General features: G+C 44.0%; 1 protein-coding gene across 31 annotated transcripts in view; it reads right to left on the reverse strand.

The window, feature by feature from the left end:
• ANKRD6 (ankyrin repeat domain 6) overlaps window positions 1-22,734 on the reverse strand; it is a 205,147-nt gene that overhangs the window by 55,042 nt on the left and 127,371 nt on the right. For 19 of the 31 annotated variants that reach the window (XM_074037477.1, XM_065543733.1, XM_074037479.1 and 16 more), the window contains exon 2: window positions 11,822-12,084. The exons of 3 other annotated variants lie outside the window; for them this stretch is intronic. In XM_074037477.1, coding sequence (XP_073893578.1) covers window positions 11,822-11,941 — 120 coding nt within the window. In that variant the 5' untranslated portion in view covers window positions 11,942-12,084. Of the gene's footprint in view, window positions 1-11,821; window positions 12,085-16,019; window positions 16,603-22,734 lie in introns of those variants that run through there. 9 more of the 31 variants (XM_074037469.1, XM_074037473.1, XM_074037475.1 and 6 more) reach the window with 1 other exon arrangement.

Raw genomic sequence — 22,734 nt, forward strand, 5'->3', positions numbered from 1 at the left:
ACTGACTATGTGCTGAGCACTGTTCTAAGTAGTTTGCATATATTGATTCAGTTAGTGCTTAAATAACCTAATGAGGTAGCTACTATTATTTAATCCTCATTTTAGAGGTGATGACATGATGCACAGAGATAAAGTAATTTCCTCAAGACCATAGAGCTAGTAAATATCGTTGGCATTTGAAACAGAGCACCTGGCTCCTGCATCCACGCTAATACCTTCTACACTACACCGCCTTCATCAGGAATTTCTGAACTTGCGATAAAACTCTGGGAATGGCGTGCAGGAGGCAAGGACAGAGGAGAAAAGTCCCTTTGGCCCGCCCTGCAGACAGCCTCTTTCTCTGTCTGCACTGAGGGGTGGTCAGCATAGTGGTGGAAGGGCAGGGACTATGGAGGCGCTGGAAACAAGGGTCAGGAGTGTCCTACATGTGGGCCTCAGGACCACACAAAGCCGGCTCCTTCCCAGGGCTAGCACCTATTGCTGCTTTGGTCATGGGCAAGTTACTTTCTGCCTGGCACCTCCCTTTCCTTATTGGCATCTCAGAGATAAGAGCACCAGCTTGGCAGAGCTGAGGATTTCAACCAGATAGTATATGGCAAGCACCTGGCCCACTGCTGGTACAGGCACTCAACACATATTTTTAAACCTGACTTTATATTTGACAAAGTACAAAATTAATATATGCTTATTTTAATAACTGAAACAATACAATGAAAAAAATCAGGCCGGATGCATCGGCTCATGCCTGTGATCCCAGCACTTTGGGAGGCCAAGGTGGGCAGATCACTTGAGGCCAGGAGTTTGAAATCAGCCTGGGTAATATGACAAAACCCCATCTCTATCAAAAATACAAAAATTAGCCGGGCGTGGTGGTGCACACCTGTAGTCCCAGGTACTCAGGAGGCTGAGGCAGGAGAATCGCTTGAACCCGGGAGGTGGAGGTTACAGTGAGCCGAGATTGCACCACTGCACACCAGCCTGAGCAAAAGAGCGAGACTCTGTTTAAAAAAAAAAAAAAAAAAAAAAAAGGGAGGGGGGTGGAAAGGGGAAAAAAAAAAGCTAATCATCTTCCTTGCTAGGTAGCCAAAGTTAACAGTCTCATGTGTCCCATGTGGTTCTCCTGGCTCACACAAATGCAGGCATACATTTGTAGAGAGAAGTAGACTTGCCTCTTTAAACTGAAGTATATCACACCATATGGTCTCCATGCTACCTGCCCTGTTGCACCTCCTGATTTTTTCTGCTTGGCCATTCTGCAGAGAACTCTGGGGGGTTCACCTTCTATGAACAAGCTCTTTAGGCCCTGGGGTTTGTGCTTAATTATCTAAATTTCAACTTCATTACTCGGGGAGAGTGGTAGGTATCAAATGGAGATGAATTTTATGAATGAAACTGAATTTTCTTCTTAACCAACTTGTATCAAACAATCTTTGTCTACTTCCTTTTGGAGAAGATAAAAACTTTGGTAAAACATTCCAAGGACCAGCTTTTTTGTTGTTTTGCTTTTTGAGACAGGATATCCCTCTGATGCCCAGGCTGGAGTGCAGTGGCACAATCATGGCTCACTGCAGCCTCAACCTCCTGAGCTCAAGCAATCCTCCCACCTCAGCCTCCTATGTAGCTAGGACTACAGGTGTACATCACCATGCCCAGCTAATTTTTTATTTTCTGTAGAGACAGGGTCTCACTATGTTGCCCAGGCTAACCAGCTTCTTAACAGTTCTAGGAAAAGATACTCTGCCTGGGGACTCCTAGAGGCTCTCAACTCTAATGTTATGGCCAATGCTTGGCACTAAGGAGCAATGCAAAGGGTTTATCCAGATGACAAAACACCTGTTGGTATTGAGGTAACAAAATTAAGCTGTATCAGAAGGTATCTGACTAAAGCACAAGGGAACTGGAGAGAATATGTTCATTTATAAAACCAGAGCATTCTTGCAAAGAAAAAATATATCCCATTTTTTCCTTTTAGTATCAAATATCTCAAGCAGTGCCAGCAGGGGCACCTAGAAAGACACAGAGTTGAGAGAAGTTAGGAAGCATAATGAGCCTCACTTGGTCACTGACAGGAAGCATAAGTGGAGGGATGTCAAAGACCCAAAAGAAAAAAGGATGGCTTTGGGCTTCTGCTTGAGGTGTGCACAAATGGGGCTCCCTTGTACTGATAAAGGGACCTTGGGAAGAGGACCACGCCTCAGGAGGGGTTGCAGCTTCCAGCGTGGGCACTTCAATTTGAACCTGTGGATTCTCCACATAAAGATGCCCAGGAAGGCTGGGCATGGTGGCTCATGACTGTAGTCCCTGTTACCTGGCAGGAGAATCACTTGAGTCCAGAAGTTTAGGACCAGCCTGGGCAATATAGTGAGACTCTTGTCTCAAAAAAAAAAAAAAAAGAAAAAAAGAAATTAAAAATGCCCATGAAGGCAGCTGGCCATGGGGATCAGGAGACAGGGCCAAGTCGGAGATGGAGACATGGTGACCAGTCTTGAGCTGGAATAGCCAAGTGGGTGTACAGAGGGAGAGCAGATGAGTGCAGAGGGCCTGAGGAAAGCCAATTTTAGAGGCAGGAAGAGCAAAAGGAGATGGAGAAGGCACCTTGGGGAGGAAAACCAGGAGGGAGAGCTGACAGACCCAAGGGGAGCTTCAGGGATAGGAGTGCAGGCAACAGTATCAAATTCTAGCCTGTCTCACCAAGAATGCAAGCTCCAGTGAGGACCAAGATGTTTTTTCCTGTCTTGTTCACCAGTACACAGCTGAAGCTCAAAATGTATTGCCTAAATGAGGGAAGGAACAGGTGAGTTGGGTGAAAGGAGTAGCAGAAAACTGAAGGGTCATGAGCCTGAATTATTGTCTCTAACAATTTGCTCCAGAGATATGTCAGACTTCTCAGCATATCCAGTGCTTTTGTCAGATTACCTATTCCAGCTGAAAATGTGTTTGTCAACATGGTGAAGTACTACTGGTCTAAATATGAAAGTTGTGCAAATGGAAAATCATAGTTCTTAGTGAGACTTTCTCTTAAAACATGAGTTTTAAATTCTTACATGTAGTTCCCACATCAATTTCCAGCTCCCAACCCCACTTGCTCTGAAGACATGTCCTGTGCATGACAACCCACCCTTACTTAGTGAATAACATACTGGAACCATCCATTATGAGCTGAAGTAAAATCTCCAGGACAGAAGAGATGCCCTTCTCTGTGGCAGAGAAAATGTCCATGGGAGCCAGGAAATTTCAGTTCTCATCTGGGCTCTGGCATGCCCTATTTGAACAAGTCACTTTCCTTCTGAGACTTCATTTCCTCTCAAGGGAAACCATATATATCTTACAAGGCTCTGGGGACAAGCAACATATATGTGAAAATAATTTGGAAATGTTTTATACAAGTACAATCCCATTATTGGGATATCGCTTATTTTTTTAAGTACCTGAGCAGATTGAGTTCCCAGTCAATGAAACATTTGCAGATTATATCCACGATGTGTCAGGTGCCAAGGAGTATGCTCTAATAAGCAGCAGCTCACAGGAAGTTCACAATCTAAACTTATAAACCACATAGTGGAAACATGATGGTTACCAGTGTTGGGGCTCAAAAAACAATACCCCAAAAGGAAGGCCTCAGGAAAAAAGTTTTTTTCTGACCTCTTCCTGCCCTCCTATCTCTGGCCCCTCAACTCCTACCCAGAGGCTAACCACAGAAACTAGAATCCCTCTTCCCCCAAGGCAGGTCGTAGAAACCAGAACCTCCTACCCCTAAAGCCAGCCATAAAACTTAAAAATATTACTCTAACCTTCCCCTCCTCCCCTCTCTGTGTAAAAGCAGGCCATAAAGAATTATCTAGGCTGGGCGCGGTGGCTCAAGCCTGTAATCCCAGCAGTTTGGGAGGCCGAGACGGGCGGATCACGAGGTCAGGAGATCGAGACCATCCTGGCTAACACGGTGAAACCCCGTCTCTACTAAAAACTACAAAAAACTAGCCGGGCGAGGTGGCGGGCGCCTGTAGTCCCAGCTACTCGGGAGGCTGAGGCAGGAGAATGGCGTGAACCCGGGAGGCGGAGCTTGCAGTGAGCTGAGATCCGGCCACTGCACTCCAGCCCGGGCGACAGAGCGAGACTCTGTCTCAAAAAAAAAAAAAAAAAAAAAAAAAAAAAAATCTGACCTAGTTGACTGTAGGTCTTAACACTCGATTCCAGAGAGGGACCTGCCTCATACCCAGAAGTCAGGAATGCTCAGCTCAGAAGGGCCAAGAAGACCGTAGACAGACAGGCTGTGCTGGGTTTCTCATGCAATCAGCATTAGATCATGCCCTTTTTGTCTAATCATGTTTCTACACGGCTGTCCACACTCTTTTGAATCTAAGCATTAAAATGGACAATTTCCCCTGAATTTTTGGGTCCTCATTCTGAAGCCTCCTGTGTGTCATGTTAAATACATTTTTATGCCTCTAATACAATTTATCTGCCGTTTGTATGTTGATTTTTCAGTGAGCCTTTAAGGGCCAAGGGGAACTTTCCTCCTTGCCTCCTATGGGAGCAATGACTCTCACTCTCGAACTAGATGGCCAGGGTTTGAATAGCAGTTTCGACACTTTCTAAGGGAAACCCAGGGCAGGTTACCTGATCATTCCTTGCCTTAGTTTCCTCATCTGTAAAATGGGGATAATAGCCATGGTGAGGTTTAAAATATTTAATTGTTGTAGAGCTCTTACAAGAGTACCTAATACTTTGCAATTGCTATGAAAGTGTAAGAAATTTACAGTCAATAACATTATTCCCCTCATTCAGCATAGATGGGTCTACTATGTGAGTACCTTGCTAGGCACTGGAAGAGTTAAAAAATAATCAATATTTTATGTCCACTTAGATTTTTTTTTTTCTGTCGCCTAGGCTGGAGTGCAGTGGTGCGATCTCGGCTCACTGGGAGCTCCACCTCCCGGGTTCACGCCATTCTCCTGCCTCAGCCTCCCAAGTAGCTGGGACAACAGGCGCCCACCACCACGACCTGAAAATTTTTTGTATTTTTTAGTAGAGATGGGGTTTCACCATGTTAGCCAGGATGGTCTCGATCTCCTGACCTCGTGATCCGCCCGTCTCGGCCTCCCAAAGTGCTGGGATTACAGGCGTGAGCCACCGTGCCCGGCCCACTTAGATTTTATAACTATGGCAATATGTGCTATCACATTTAGTGCTTACAAAAACTCTGTAAGGTCTGTGAGGAAATTGAGACTCCTGACATGATTGGCCTAATGCGTGGTTCTGAGGTAGGGACAATTTTGTTGCTCAGGGGATGTCTGTCAATGTCCAGAGACATTTTTGGTTGTCAAAATCCAAGGGAAGGAAGTACTACTGGCATCTACAGCAAGAAGCCACGGATGCTGCTAAATACCCTACAATGCACAGCACAGCCCCAGCAGCAGAGGATGATCTGGCCCAAAATGTCAGTGACGTTGCTGAGGATGAGCAACCCTGGTCTACATTAATAAGCCGTTAATAAGCAGCAGAACAGGCGCCTATACCAAGGTCTTTGGCTTCCAAATTCAGTGCCTTTCTCCTCTGTCAAACACAGATATATGTAAGAGAGACACTATGACCCTGGTCACAGTGATGATGCAGTGGGGAGTTCTGAGCACCCACAGAGCCGTATGAAGGACAGAGTGCATAGAGAACAAAGTTACATCAATTAGGAGGAGAGCAAATTCCATCCAGGGTACCATTCACTGGGTGGACTTCATGTTGGTGGTGGCTCCTGAGCTGAGTCCTGAATGGGTAGGTCCTTCAAGGGGCAGAGTGGATGCAAAATGCCTTTCAGAAGGCAGTTGCAAGGAACACTATAAGCTGAGTTTCCCAACAGCAACCCTGTAAGCTCAAAGATGAGACACTGCCTTTGAAGTTCTTAGGCAAAATAATTCTCTAAGTTTCTATACCAAATTGTCACTTAAGCAAGAGGGTAGAATAAGGATTTTTAGACATGCAGACTCTCAAAAAATTTATGCCCATATTCCCTTTCTTAGGAAGATATCAAAGAATGTGCAGTATCAAAGTTAGAATGACATGGGTTCCAGCAAACAGGGGATCTAATACAGGGGAGAGGTGAAAGGACTTCTCAGGATGATTGCAGAACTAGAGAGCAACCCAGATTAATCAGAAAGAAGGATAAATGACTCCAGAGGGGATATCCCCAGGAAGAGACTTGGGCTGATAAATATGTAATAGGTTTACTCACGGCGAATTGCACTGAGAACAGTTTCACAGAGTTATTGGATAGTAGATGAAACACTTACCAGTAAGTTTAAATCAAATTAAACAAGTGAAAAAATTAGGGTAACTATCAACTCCAGGAAAAATAATAAGCTATATATTTTTTAAAATGTAATCATACATATTTTTAAAAATGTAATCATTCTCAGCTAACCAGTGAGCAGCATTTACGTAGTCACAATAATTATACATTTGATTTTAAATTGTGATATTTTGGGAGGCTGAGGCAGTAGCATCGCATAAGCCCAGGATGTTGCTCATTTTTATCAGCTAGGCATGGGGAACACATGCCTGTAGTACCAGCTACTCAGGAGGCTGAGGCAGGAGGACTGCTCGAGCCCAGGAGGTTAAGGCTGCAGTGAGCCATGTTTGCGCCACTGTACTCCAGCGTAGGCGACAAAGTAAGGCTCTGTGTCAAAACAAAAAAACTGTGATATACAGTCACAACAATTTTGAGAAGAACAAAGTTGAAGAGCTCACACTTTCTGACTTCAAAACACATTAAAAGCTACAGTAATCAAAACAGTTGGTATTAGAATAAAGACATATAAACCTGTGAAATAGAATAGAAAGCATAGAAATAAACCTTCATGTATATGGTCAAATGATCTTCAGCAAAGATGCCAAGACCACTCAATGGGAAAAGGATAGTCTCCTCAACAAGTGGTCCTGGGAAAGATGGATGCCCACATGCAAACAAATGAAGATGGACCCTTACCTTACACTATATAAAAAATTAACTCAAAATGGAATAAAAGCATAAACATAAGATCCAAAGCTATAAAGCTTCTACAAGGGGAAAAACTTCATGACGTTGGATCTGGCAATGTTTTCTTGCATATGACAATAAAAGCAAAAGTAGACAAATGAGACATCAAGCTTGAAAACGTTTGTGCATCAAAGAACACAATCAGCAGAGTAAAAAGACAAGCTACAAACAATGAGATACCCCTGTACAGCTATTAGAACGGTCAAAATCCAGAACACTGAAACACCAAATACTGGTGAGAATGTGGAGCAACAGGAAATCTCATTCATTGCTGATGGGAATGCAGCAGTTTGGCAGTTTCTTACAAAACAAAACCCTCTTACCATGCGATCCAGCAATTGTACTCCTTGGTATCTAATGAAAAAAGTTGAAAATGTATGTCCACACAAAAAAACTGCACATGAATGTTTATAGCAGCTTTACTCATAATTACCAAAATTTGGAAGCAACCAAGATGTTCTTCAGTAGGTGAATGCATCCAAAACTGTAGTATAACCACACAATGGAAGATTTTTCAGTCCTAAAAGGAAATGAACTATCAAGCCATGAAAAGGCATGGAAGAACCTTAAACGCATATTACTAAGTGAAAGAAGCCAATATAAAAAGGCCAAATATTGTATGATTCCAACAATATGACATTCTGAACAAGGTAAAACTATGGAGACAGTAAGAAGACCCAGTGGTTGCCAGGGATTGGGGTGGAGGAGGGAAGGGGATAAACAGGTGAAGCACAGAGGATCTTTAGGGCAGTAAAAATAATTTATATGATACTATCCTTGTGGATGTATGCCATTATACATTTTTCCAAATCCATAGAATGTATAAGAATGAGCCGTAATGTAAACTATGGACTTTGGGTGATAATGATGTGTTAGTATAGGCTCATCAGTTGTAACAAATGTATCACTCTGGTGGGGGATGTTGATAATCCGGTAGGTTAAACATGTTTGCCGGGCGCGGTGGCTCAAGCCTGTAATCCCAGCACTTTGGGAGGCCGAGACGGGCAGATCACGAGGTCAGGAGATCGAGACCACCCTGGCTAACACGGTGAAACCCCGTCTCTACTAAAAATACAAAAAAATAAGCCGGGCGAGGTGGCGGGCGCCTGTAGTCCCAGCTGCTCGGGAGGCTGAGGCAGGAGAATTGCGCGAACCCGGGAGGCGGAGCTTGCAGTGAGCGGAGATCTGGCCACTGCACTCCAGCCTGGGCGACAGAGCGAGACTCCGTCTCAAAAAAAAAAAATAAAAATAAAAATAAAATAAAATAAAATAAACATGTTTAGAGGCGGGAGATATTGGGAAATCTCTGGACCTTCCTCTCAATTTTGTTGTAAATCTGAAACGGCTCTAAAAAAGTACTCCTAAAGGTAACCATAGAATGAGAAAAAATGTTGCAAATCAAATATATGATAAAGGATTAATATCTAGAATATATTAAGAACTCTTATATTTATATCTTAAAAGATATATATAAGATATAAATATGAGTTCTTAATATATTCTAGATATTAATCCTTTATTCTAATTATATAATTAGAATATAAGATATATATTATATATATCTTAATATATATATTAAAATAATATATTAAGAACAACTCAACACCAAAAAAATCAAATAACCAGATTAAACAATAGGCAAAGGACTTGAATAGACATTTCTCCAAAGATGATATACAAATGGCAAACAAGCACATAAAAAGACGTTTAACATCACTAATAATCAGAGACATGCAAATCAAAACCACAGCGAGATATCACCTCACACCCATTAGGAAGGTCAGTAATAACAGTAGCATTTTGGGAGGCCAAGAAGGGTGGATCACGAGGTCAGGAGATTGAGACCATCCTGGCTAAAACGGTAAAACCTCGTCTCTACTAAAAATACAAAAAAATTAGCCGGGCATGGTGGCGGGCGCCTGTAATCCCAGCTACTCAGGAGGCTGAGGCAGGAGAATGGTGTGAACCCGGGAGGCGGAGCTTGCAGTGAGCCAAGATCGCATGACTGCACTCCAGCCTGGGCAACAGAGCGAGACTCTGTCTCAAACAAACAAACAAACCAAAAAAACCAGAAGATAAGTATTGGCAAGGATGTGAAGAAGTGGGAACCCTTGTGCACCGTTGGTAGCATTGTAAAATGGTGCAACAGCCATGGAAAACAGTATGGAAGTTACCCAAAACTTTAAAAGTAGAACTACCATATTTCACTTCTGAGTATATAACCAAAAGATGTGAAAGCAAGGACTCAAACACCCATGTACACCCATGTTCATACAGCATTATTCACAACAGGCAAAAGCCAGTAACAACCCAAGTGCCCATCAGTGGATGAAGGGATAAACCAGATGTGGCATATACATAAAATGGATTATTATTCAGCCTTAACAAGGAATGAAATTCTGGTACATGCTACAACACGAGTGAATCTTGAAAACATGCTAAGTGCAATAAGGACAATATAGTATGTCCTTATCGGATATATGCTACAACAGAGATGAACCTTGAGAACTTTATGCTAAGTGAGAGAAGTCACACACAAAAGACCAAATACCATATGATTCTATTTATATCAAATGCCTAGAAAAGATAAGTTTATAGAGACAAAAAGTAGATTCATAGTTGCCAGGAGCTGGGGGTGGGAATGGGGAGTGACAGCTAATGGGTATGATGATTTTTACTAGAAGCCAGGTGCGGTGGCTCATGCCTGTAATCCCAGCGCTTTGGGAGGCCGAGGCGGGTGGATCACCTGAGATCAGGAGTTCGAGACCAGCCTGGCCCAACATGGTGAAACCTGATCTCTACTCGAAATACAAAAATTAGGCAGGCGTGGTGGTATGTGCCTGTAGTCCCAGCTACATGGGAGGGTGAGGCACAAGAATCACTTGAACCTGGGAGTTGGAGGTTGCAGTGAGCTGAGGATTTGTGCCACTGTACTCCTGCCTGGGCAACAGATGGAGAGACTGTCTCAAAATATATATATTTTTTAATTGTGATGACAGAAATGTTCTAATATTTGAATGTGCTTGTATTAGTCTTCTCAGGCTGCCAGAACAAGAGATTTGTTCCTCAGTTCTGGAGGCTGGGATGCGTGAGTTCAGGGTACCCGCATGGTCAGGTTCTAGTTGGGGCCCTTTTCCTAGCTTGCTGATGACCACCTTCTCACTGTGTCCTCACATAGCAGGGAGGGGGAGAGACAGCAGACCCTGGTGCCTCTTCTTACATAGAAATTAATTTCATCACAAGGACCCCACTCTCATGACCCCATTTAAACCTAATTACTTCCCAAAGGCCCTATCTCTAAATACCATTAGGGATTAGGATTGAAAAAAACGAATTTGGGGGAGAAACAATTCAGTGCATAGCAGTGGTGATGTAAATACACTAGAAATTATTGAATTGTACAATTAAAATAGGTGAATTTAATGTACGTAAATTATATCTTAATAAAGCTGTTTACAAAATAGCAAATAATTAAGTCTATTTATAGAAGAAAAGTTGCAGACTATGCCCTAAGTGCATTAAATAAGTTATTGTTATTGTAACAATTCTGAAAAGCTGACATTATTATCCCTCTTTTACAGATAAGAAACTGAGGCTCAAAGAAATCAAGCAACTTGCATAATTAGCAAACAAAGCAGAGTTAAAATCTGTGAGCATGTGCCCTAACTACAGAGTTCCACGCTTTCTCCCATTTGTGATTGCCTGGGCCCTGGAAAGTGCTATGAATAGATCACATGAGCTCTGAGGTAAGGCTCCCTTCACCCTCAGTTCCAAACAATCCAATCACCATTTATGTGCAGACCCCTGTTCACCTCCATGGGGACCTACAAGTAGCTCAAGACCTCTCTGGAGGCCGGCATAGAATGTGAAGATTGCATATAAGTAAACATGAAAATAGGAGCTGATCAGTCTGCCACAGGAGGTCAGAAGTTAACAGATGACCCTCTGTGAAAATTAAACTTTGCCTGTCTTCACAGCTCTTTCTGGGGAGGTCTGGAGGGTGGGCTTTGGGGCCAGACTCTGTGAGTACAAGTTGCATTTCCACCACTCAGCGGCTGAGGGACCCTGGGCAAGTTTCCTCACCTCCAAAATGGGAATGAGAAGAGAATCTCTTCTAGAGGGCTGTAAAGTGCTTACAGCAATACTAGGGCTCAATAAGTGCTTGCTATCGGTTACTTCGCCAGCGTATTTAAACTCTCCATCTGGCTGCGCAGAGCCTGCCTTTTCTTGGCTTTGCTACAAAACTGCCTTTGGGCAGTATGGTCTCTCATCTTTCATAGCCTTCTCTGTTGGCGCTGGGTAAGCAATGCCCTCCAAAGCTTACCACACATCTTCACTGACCCACATGAAATCAAAGCCTATAGAGGTTGTAGCAGTCATCTGGTCCAGGCCGTCATCATACAGACGGGGACAAAGAGACTCTGCACAGGGGAGGGGCTGTGCACAAGCTGGTCTACCTCCCCGGGAGGCCCATCTAACATGATTATCACACACTCTGTCCAGTAAGCTTTTGTGTCCCAACTTCTCCCAAGAGATCTCCTCTCCATTTGGCTAAAGAAATAGGTGAGAAAAGCCACCATGATTTTAAAGACTGTCAAATGCTAATTACAAGTCCTCCACTTGAAAGATGGCAATAAAGCATTCTTAATAATCCTCATTCTCCCCAAACCTCCATCACTGGAAGAAAAGCCAGTTCTTTGAAAGCTGCGATCCAAACACAGCGGTTTTTCAGACAATGGTTAAGAGGTAGGCCAGTTCCCAGGGAATGGCTACAGCGTATTTTTCTCTTGTTACCTTGGTAACTGCTACCTTGGCGCCCTTGTTGATGAGCTGAACCACATTCTCTGTTTGGCCTTTGTACGCAGCTATGAGAAGGCGCTCTGAAAGTGCAGCGACTGCATCTTGCTGGCTCATGAATTAGGAAAGAAAGGTTTTCAGGGAAGCGGTAGACAAGTTCCTTCAGCTCAACACGAAGTCACTGGCCCGGCCTGGCACCCACAGGTAAAGATGTTCACAATCATCGGAAGATATCTTTATGAATATGCCATCTTCGGGACCTAGGGGTTACAAAACAAAGCTGCCATCAGGGCCACTTGACACACAAGGACAGGTCACACCTCTTCTCTCTGATTTTAAGGCATTCTGCTGCTTGCAGGTTGCAGCGGGGGGAGCTGTGGGAGGCAGGACACAACACACAGGAAGCACACTCCACAGCAAAGCCCCTGAACAGAACTTCCAAGTGGAAGGCAGCAGAATGTGCCAACCTCCCTCCCTTCTTCCCCCATCAGGGACATCCTCCGGAATAGTATGGCCAGAATTGCAAGGTTTGCTCTGTTTTTCTCCCAGGGAGTGGAGGCCTGGTATAATCCCCTAAGCACCACCTGGTTTACACACCGCCTTTGGCAGGGAACTGTACTGTGTGTGATCACCAAAGGGCCCCTGGCTGGGTTTTGTGCGTCCACCATGGCTAATGTGCCGCTTCCCCAGTGGGTCAGCGGCCTGTGGAACACACCCCACAGAGACCCCGCTGAGTGGGTTCTCTCTTTGGGGTTTTCTCCTAGCATTTACTGCAGTTCTCTCCCTTCATCCTTTTCTCGCTGTAAATAGTATAGTTCCCGAGTTCTGGAACAGATGGAGAGCTGGGCACAGGCCCGGGCCGATTCCTGGTTCCAAGTGGCTGAAACAATCCACCTTAGGGACAACACAGATGCTAAACACTAACAGGGGCTCTGCCAATGCAGGGGGCTGGTCATGTTGCTTCCTTGCTAACAGGAGGAAAAGAAGTGGCACCAAACCCACCTACAGAACACTAAAGCCCTGTCGCAGAGCAGTGACCTGGAGGGTAGGAACTAGTAGCAAACTGATTTCTTCCTACCACATAGCAAAATGAATAGAATTTTAAAGACTGGGACTCCTCCCACTATACCTGGGCTGCCATTAGACCCAACCAAAGCCATTGGTAATTATTTCAAGGGTGAAGGGTTCTTTGGGCAGAAGAAGAAATACTTAAATGTCTAATCCAGTCCTGCTAGAACAGCAAGGAAGTGAGGGCTTCTTTGTATTTTAAAAGATACTTATTAAAAATACTAGTATATACAAATGGAAACAGAATGCTACAACAGAGATACCACCCTTCAACCCAAACCCTACCACACATCCTAACTTTGAAAGTCTGGAAGACGCAGCCATCCCTTACATTTGTTCCCAAGCACACCCAAATATCCTTTCAGTCTCTAAAGATTAAGGAATTGGCCATGATATGGCTGGAAAGCCCTGGACCACATCCTGTTTGAACTCGTTCACTGTGGCATTCAGGCAGCTTGTTTGGCCAACCACTCTGTGAGGCTAGGGTTAAATGCCCACGTATAAAACAGACACGAGAACATTTATCTCCCAGGACTGTGGCGGGTATTAAAGAGGGTATTTTATTATGCAAAAGTATGGTCCAGATGTGAATACTACAACTTCGGAAATAATTCTTACCCCCACTCTTGTGAATTATCAAACTTTCTCATCGTTCTCCATCTGTTGCTCAAAATGTAGGTAAAGAATACCAGGGAAAGAGAGAGGAACCCTCGCGAACCCATCCTGCTCCTGCTCACTGGGTCATTAGAAGCACAATGAATCTGGCAAAGGGTCTGCTCTAAAGCAGCTTGGTGAGTCATGGTCTGAGATCCCTGGGATATGCCAGAAATAGAGCCAAAAAAAAAAAAAAATGAATAAAGTTGAGACTCAAAACACTGAAAGAAATGGAACTGGAAATGCCTTTGAAAATTCTCATGGTCGCACTGAATGGCTACAGTCTGGGCTTTATGTTTCCCAGACCGTTACACTATTTGGAAGTGGTTTGTTTTTAGAAACATAGCTGCATTGCCTCTTTTCACTCAGGTAATCTGTGGTTCATTCAAACCAATTATACTGAACTTCTGCTCTGTTTGCCCAAATATTGCAAAATCACTCCAGGCCTAAACGGCAGGAAAATACAGAGTATTAGCCATGACTTACGAAATGATCTCCCTTCCACAATCACACCCTTCCCCTCATCTACCCATTTGTTATCTCTAAACCTAGACCCAACGGCCCCCTTCCATTCCAGAACCTTTCATTGCAAGGGGTATTTGAATGTCTCAAGTACAACGGCCCAGTTCATACAAATATTATCATGGCTAAAATTCTACTCATTCTACTCATTCTGCTCCATGGCTTAGCCCCTGAGGGTAGAGGTTTTTTTGCTGCAGCCTCAGTACAGCCCATCAGCTGAGGTCACAAGCTCCACACCAGCAGTGCTGTGCAGCCTCCTCAGCAACGGATGCAGGGGTCCAGCTGGCCCATAGTAAATTGATAGCCACTCCCCTCCCACCCTCCAGCCCCATGCAATGAATTCAGCCTCCTGGATACTGAGACTGAAGTACACTTATGCCATAGCTGCAGGCTACTGAGATAGCCTTGTTTAGATAATTACCACTGGTAAACAGCCCTTTGCAAGTACAGCCCACATTAATTTTCCTTTTTGTTTGGTTAAAGATAGAAAAATACTACAGTGGTGAGAAAACATTGGCCAAGCAGAAACACCCTTCTATTTTTTGCTTTTCAGTTACAGCTACTTAAGAATGTTCCTCACTCTCACTCCATCCCCTCCACCATAATCAAAGCACCCACAGAGCAGCCTGCAGAACAGGTCCCTCGCACAGGATTTTGGATACTCCCCCTACCAGAGTCATACAGAAAACTGCGTGCAAGATCAGGAACAGAACCCCGGCTTTACAATTCCTAGTCTGTTGCCAACACCATCCCTATGTGCTTGGACATCTCAACCTCATTTTCAATTTAAGCCCAGTAATCGCCTCCTTACTAGGATCTCCAGCCTTTACCTGCAGGGGCGTTTACACACAGTTTGTGGGTGGGAGAGTATCAAATGAGGGTCTTCTATTTCTGCTTCTTCCTGCACCTTCGGCCTTGGGTGTGGGTGCAGGCTCAGCAGAGATACCAAGTGCAGGCCAAGCAGAGACACCACCTCTCTCCCTCCCTCATGGTCACTGTTCCTAAACCCCATATCCTTACCTCCCATCTAGAACAATGATCCCCCATCCCTTAGAGTGAGAAGACACTCTGCTTCTCATCTGATGTCCTGACCCGACAAACTGGACCAGACAGAGGTGTGTGTATTGCAGGGGTGGGGAGCAGTTTAAGAAGGGATGGGGGAACCCCTGACAGTAAATTGGGAAGGGAAGGGAATAGAGGGGTGAAACCAGTCTGGAATCAATGAGTTAAACTTCATGCCAACCTGTTGGCTACCTCGGCTGTAGCAGTTCATCCCCTCCTTGTATCTGAGCCTCCTCTTACAGGTAGATCAGCTATCATTCAAGATACTTCCCACTGCTGGCAGTGAGAAATGTATTCTGCCCAAAGCCTATCAATTACATCCCTCTTTGTCACAATGCTCATTTTTCACAGCATTCTGAAGGAAAACCTTAAACGCAAACATGCTGCCCATTCCTTAAGCCAAAAGGAAATAAACACATGAGCATAAGTATGCAATGCATATCCTGAATCTAGATAGGGATTAAGCTTCCTAAGATTTCCCTCCTTCCTCCCAGCCCACTGCCCCATTTTTGTTGCTCTGTAATTTGCTAATTCTTTTGTCTGTCATCACAAATACCAGAGGGTCACACAGCTGCTTGTCTGTGATGCAATCAGTTTTCTTTTTACAGAAAAAGGTCTATAAGGTTTGCTTTTGCTGTTTTCTTGGGGCTTTACAACAAATTCTCCTACACTTTGGAGAATTTGCCAATATCCTAAAGCCACTACACATCTGTCTCCTGACAGGCAAAATATTCCAGAAGAGATCTGCAAATAAAAGTCCCAGTCAGGCAGTATGTACAACCCACCCAGAGATGGCCCACAGGAATCGGTGGCTATGGAGCGCCATCAGCTATAACAACTAGCTTTGCTCCTACTGCTCCAAACCTTGTGTTGAAGAGATGGTACTCACATCCGAGGGGCTGTCCTCTCTGTTCTACATCGTGTTCAGTTTCTGGATAACTGTGGTCAATTCTTTCCTGGAGAGATCATTAGCTTCCTAGGGCTGTCACTCCCAGCAAATCTGCAGTGATTTACGTTATAATGCTCGCTGCCTTTTCCCTTTAGCCTCCTCTGCCGATGCTGGCCAAATCACATCTAAAAGCTTATTAAGACATCCATTCAGCTTGCAATGTTTTGTGGCTTGCTAGTCTGCTCGTCACAGCTTCTGAAAGTCTTGTGTCTGCAGATTTTGACGGACTGCTCCCTCCTGCCAGCAGAGGACCTGTAACACTGCCCCGATTGAAGTCAGGGAACAATTCACAGATCAGAGGAACATTTCTGAATGATGCTCAGATGACAGAGAAACGAAGTTTGCATTATTTCATCAGTAATGCAAGAAAAGATGAGCATTCGTGTTGTAAGGGAGGGAGGGATGCAGAAAGGGTTGAAATCTGTAACAAACTGCCTCCGAGAAAACAGGAAAACGTTTGCTTTGTGGGAGCAGCAGAGCCCAGACACTCCACCCTCCTCAGCAGAGTTCCAGCACAGTGACTGCGGCAGCACAGGAGACAAGGGTCTGGCTGAGCAGCTGTTCCCACGTTTGTCTCACAAATGCTCCTCTGAACAGTCTCTGCAAGGAAGGGGGAAGGGAGTAAATAGGGAGCAGAGCCCCTTCAGAAGCTGTTCCGAGTGCTGTCGACTGCCCTAAACTCGCAATCGTGTGCTCCAGCCCACTTGTTGAAACAACAGAAATCCAACACCCACCTGGAGACGTCATAGAAAGGAGAGGGCTTTCATTTTGATTTAAGCCAATATCCCCACATTTTCCTCTCTGTCTCTAAAGATAGAATTGTTGGTCTCAGGGACGGGAAAATTACTCTACTCTGTCAGCACAAACCTTCTTACCACCCGTCGTCCTAAAGCCTTGCCCTATTTCCCCAAGGGTAATGGGGCAATGGAATGGACTGCAATTCTGCTTTGGTCGCCATTTGGCTTACACCAAGGGCAGGAGAATAGCTGGAGACTCTGGCAGGTGCATTGCAAAGAGGCTGAATCCCACTGGGGAAACAAATTGCCAGCAGAATAACACAAGCTAAAAAAAAAAAAAAAAAGTACACAACCCTCATACTAGTTTATCCAAAAGCAATCACTACTGGGTTACTGTGATCATCACTGAGGGACAAGTGAGGCTACAACAGAGAGGAATATGACTCAATCCCTATGTTAAAGAAACTCATCATCTGACCACTGAAAAGCCATGATCCAAGCCCAAAAGCCCAGTTGCCAGAAGGTAAGTGTAAACTGAGTGGGAAGGAAGAATAAAGCAAAGAGTGGTTCATTTTCTTACAGCTTCCAGGACACTTCCTCCTTCTGAGAAGATCTACTCCCACAGGTAGGACCCCTAACACAGCACTACCCATGAGGACACTCAGCACTGACTGATCACGGAACCTGGTGCCCACCAGGACAATTTGCAAAAGAAGGGAAATGACAGGGTGGATATGCTCTGCTTTAGCAAGCCCATGACTCATTATATACACCCCACTGTTACAAAGAAACATGTATGTTTATTTCTTGAGCCATTTAAAGCACAATAACTCTCTTCTTCTAACTCTGACAGTCACTGAATCTTCTGAAATAACCACCTCTGCAGGAGGCATAGGGGCTGTTGCAGTGAAAGCTGAGTGACATCTGAATATTATTCAGGAAACCCGTGACATACCCTACCAAGAAAAGCTGCTTACAGATGTAAAACTCACATAGGAGGAATAAGCACACATCACTGAATAAAGATGTGACTGACAGAAGGCTTGGGAGGTAGAGACCTCCCCTTTTTATATATATCAATAACTTATTGACTGACTAGCACTGCTAGACCACCAGAGCCTCCAGGTCAGGGGTGGGCACTCCCATCACTTGGCAAATGACCACGCACATGCTCAAAGTTCAGACCAAGTGTTAGCTCTGCTAAGCCTTCTGCCGTCGCCGCCTTTCCCTAGACAAGATGATCATTCCTTCATGTGTGCACCTACAGTTTTCTTTTTCTTTTTTTTTTTTGAGAAAGTCTCACTCTTTTCCCCCAGCCTGGAGTGCAATGGTGCGATCTCGGCTCACTGCAACCTCTGCCTCCCAGGTTCAAGCGATTCTCCTGCCTCAGCTTCCCAAGTAGCTGGGATTACAGACGACTACCATGATGCCTGGCTAATTTTTGTATTTTTAGTAGAGACGGGGTTTCACCATGTTGGGCAGGCTGGTCTCGAACTCCTGACCTCAGGTGATCTGCCTGCCTCGGCCTCCCAAAGTGCTGGGATTACAGGCGTGAGCCACCGTGCCTGGACAGCACCTACAGTTTTCTATAAGCTTTTGCTATGAACTGAATTGTGTCCCCCCAGTTCATATGTTGAAGCCCAAAGCCCCAGTGTGACTGTATTTGGAAATAGGAGATAATTAAGGTGAATTTGGTCATAAAGGTGGGACCCTGATCTGATAGAATTAGTGCACTTATGCTTGTGCATGTACTCTGGTGTGCACACAATGAAGAACAGCCATGTGAGGACAAAACAGCCCATCTGCAAGCCAAGAAGACAGCCATCACCAGAAACTGAACCCTGTTGGACTTTGATCTGGGACTTCTAGCCAGAAGAACTGGAAAGTAGAATTGGAAGAAAATAAATTTCTGTTGTTTAATCCACCCAGTATGTGGTATTTTATTATAGTAGCTCAAACAGACTAAGACATAGCATAATTGCTGTTATTGGCTCAAGGTTGGTCTCCCTGGTTATATTAACTCCTTGTGTCAGGAACTCCATTTTGGTCATCTTGTATACCCAGAGCCTATCATGGTGCTGGGAACACAGTTGGCCTTTAATGTTCATTTAATGAATGACAGAAAAACCAATAACCAATTTATTTTTGGTTATCAATTGGTCTTCAGGAGCCTGTGATCCCATAAGAAATATATGAGGTACTCACCTAGTCAACTAATCTTTTTCCTTTCCAAATACATGAGGCAGGCTATGGCTCCAGACTGTCCAAGAGATAACAGAGAGGGAATGTGGTCATTCTCCTCTCTCCCTTCCCCCTCAAAATAGAGGACTACAGTTTCTGGGGCCAGATAAATTACGACTCTAGAGGCATCCCTTATTCAGTGACACAGGTCTGTCAGCACCAAAGCATTGGACAGCACCACAGCCACTCTGGGAATTTCTTCTCATCACCCTCAACCCCTGTTAGGTAAAGACCCAAATGCTAAAGACAAATCAAAATAATTAACGCAGCATCACAATAAAACCAGTTCTATGTACTCAAATCTCAACTTCTACCCACTCCTTAAATCTGATCTGGCTTTTCTGTCCCCAGTTTTTCCACTGAAACATTTTTGTTATGTATTTTGTGGTGTACCAAGCATATGTTGAAGAAATAGACACAAGGAACTGTGGACACTGGGAGAGGGATCATTCTTGCTTGCTGTGCTGGGGTGAAAAGAGGTCAGGAAAGTTTTCACAGAGAAGGTAGTGTGTTAGAGGAGGTAGGATCTGGTTAGGTTAGAAGGGGAGAAGACACAGGCAGAGGAAACAGCAAGAGCAAAAAGGCAGAGTGGTCTGAAAGTATGTGTCATGAGTAGCAAAGAAAGGCAAAGAGACAACTGCAGCTGGAGCTTGTAACACACAGCAAAGACCAGCGATGGTGTTGGAAAATGAGGCGGCAGTCAGGCAGTGAAAATTTTTCACATCACGCCAAATTACTTGAACTTATCTTGCACTTGTGATGGAGAGCCCTAGGAGTTGGTAAGAAGAGTGGCTAGTCATATTTTTGCTCTACTTGTAACACAATCATGCAGAATTAATTATAATTATGGTTTTATGCTATACTCTCAAGATTGTATGTGCATGGCTTTCTCTTTCTTCCTGCCCTGTTTCATCCTTCATTTATTTCTTCTATTCCATCCTTTCCTCTCCTTTCTATCTTCATTGATAGACTATGTTTTAGAGCAATTTTAAGTTTACAGAAAAATTGGGCAGAAAGTTCAGAGTTCTCATATAGCCCTTTGCCCACCCCCACCCCTACAGCTTTCCCTTTTAATAACATCTTGTATCAGTGTGATACATTTGTTACAACTGATGAGTCAATATTGCTACAGTATTATTAACTAGAGTCTGTGGTTTGCATCAGGGTTCATTCTGTGTTCTACAGTTCCATGGGTTTTGACAAATGCAAAATACCATGCATCTGCCATTAAAGTACCACAAAGAGTAGTTTCACTGCCCTAAAACTCCCCTGTGCTCTGCCTATTCTTCCCTCTCTTGCCCCAAAGCTCCCAGCAACCACCGATCTTTTTACTCTCTCCAGAGTTTTGCTTTTTCTGTAATTCCATGTGGCTGGAATCATACAGTGTGTAGCCTTTTCAGAATGGCTTATTTCCCCTAGTAATATGCATTTAAGGTTCCTCCTTGCCTTTTCATGGCTCATTTCTTTCTGGTGCTGAATAATATTCCATGTATACCATAATATTCCATTGTACTACAATTTGCTTTTCCATTCATCTATTGAAGGACACTTTGGTTGCTTCCAAGTTTCAGCAATTACAAATAAAAATGCTATAAATATTCATGTGCAGGTTTGTGTGGACATAAGTTCTATCTCATTTGCATAAATACCAAGGAGTACAATTGCTGGGTAATATGGCAGCACAGCATTTAGCTTTGTAAGAAATGTCTATACTGTCTTCTAACACAGCAGTCCTCAACCTTTTTGGCACCAAAGACCGGTTTCATGGAAGACAGTTTTTCCACAAACCCAGCAGTGGGGAAGGATAGTTTCAGGATGATCCAAGCACATTACATTTATGGTACACTTTGTTTCTATTATTACATTGTAATATGTGATGAAATTATATAACTCACCATAATGTAGAATGAGTGGGAGCCCTGAGCTTGTTTTCCTGCAACTAGATAGTTCCATGTGGGGGTGATAGGAGACAGTGACAGATCATCAGGCATTAGATTTTCATAAGGAGTGTGTGACCTAGATCCCTTGCATGTGCAGTTCACAGTAGGATTCACACTCCTATAAGAATCTAACGCTGCCGCTGATCTGACAGGAGGTGGAGCTCAGGCAGTAATGCAAGTGATCCGGAGCAGCTGTAAATACAGATGAAGCTTCACCAGCTTGCCTCCTGCTCACCTCCTGCTGTGCAGCAAGGTTCCTAACAGGCCACGGACCAGTACTGGTCCATGGTCTGGGGGTTAGGGACCCCTGTTCTAACATGTCTGTAACATGTTGCACTCCCACTGGCTGGTTTTACATTGACGTAATTGCCAAATGCGATAGTAACTTTTGTTTTCCTTTACATTATTTATCTGTTGTATTGGGCCCTGCTACCACCCCTCCCTCAAAATTCTCCCTCCTTGGTTCCTGTGAGCCATTCTCTCCTGATACTCCTAACCATCACTTGGATGATTCCTTTCTTCCACTGAATGCTTCTTTCACTGATATGTTGCAGGTCCTTGAGGTTTTTGGGCATCTTCTCTGCTCATTTTATTCTCTAGATCTCAGTGCTCCCCCTCCCTGCTGCTCACATGCTCCTCTGCTGCCTAGATACAGATTCCTCCAAGTCTACTTCTTTACCCTCAATCACGTTCTCTGAAGCTCTATATTTAAACACCCAACCACCTACAAGACATCTTCCTTGGATGTCCCCTATCAATGTATTCACAACCAAATCACCATCCTTCCTCCCAAACCTGTTCCTTTTCCTGTGTCCTCACCTTGATGAGGGGCTCCATCTTTGATCTAGCTACCCATTTCCCTAATCTGGAACATTCCTCCCATTTTTCTTCTTCCCCCTTCCTCCATCCCTCATTCACTAAACCACCAAATCATCCTGATTTGAGACAGTAAGGCATAGAGACTAAAAATATAAGCTTTGAAGTCAGACTGCCTGGACTCAAATCCCAGCTCTGCCACTTACTTTGAGCAAATTTCTTAATGACTCTGAGTCTGTTTCTGCATGTGTAAAACAGAAAGGATAACAGTTCCTACCTCATTAAGTTGTTGTAAAGATTGAATGAGATAACGCACATTTCATTCAACGCCCGGCGCATAGAAAGTGCTCAGATAACATAAGCATGATTACATGGTTACTGTTTAGATGTTCCTTGATCTGTTCCACCTTCTCTAGTTGTACTGCCACTGCCTTAAGTTGTCATCATTTCTTACCTGGGTTATTGCAACGGTCTCTAACTGAATGTTGGAAATGTTTCTTGAAATTCTGTTTGTGATTATCTAAACTTAGAAATTGGGACAAGAGGTAAAGCAGGTTTCAGCTTATATATGGAAATCTGCTTCTGCAGATGGGTTTTCACTTAGGGAAAAACAGAAGCCAAAGCCAGACTAATATTCAGGATTCAGATAGTCAGTCTGCTTTGTCTCAAAATAGGTCCTCAATAAAAGATAACTTTAAACAAGTCAGCACAACCTGGTCAGCTAGTTCTTGGGATTTCTTAAACTTGACTCCCAGGAAAGACAGAACCATTGAGCCCATGGTGGTTAAATTATCTGTGCTCTCTCTGGATCTTAGAGGGCAATGAGCCAATGAGAGGCAAGTTCCTGCTTTCTGATGTGTCAGTGTTAGAAGAAAGGGATAATGAGAATCTAGCCCTTCCCCTTCAGTTTATTTCAAGATG

The sequence above is a fragment of the Macaca fascicularis genome, chromosome 4 (genome assembly GCF_037993035.2).
Source record: "Macaca fascicularis isolate 582-1 chromosome 4, T2T-MFA8v1.1".
Taxonomy (NCBI): domain Eukaryota; kingdom Metazoa; phylum Chordata; class Mammalia; order Primates; family Cercopithecidae; genus Macaca; species Macaca fascicularis.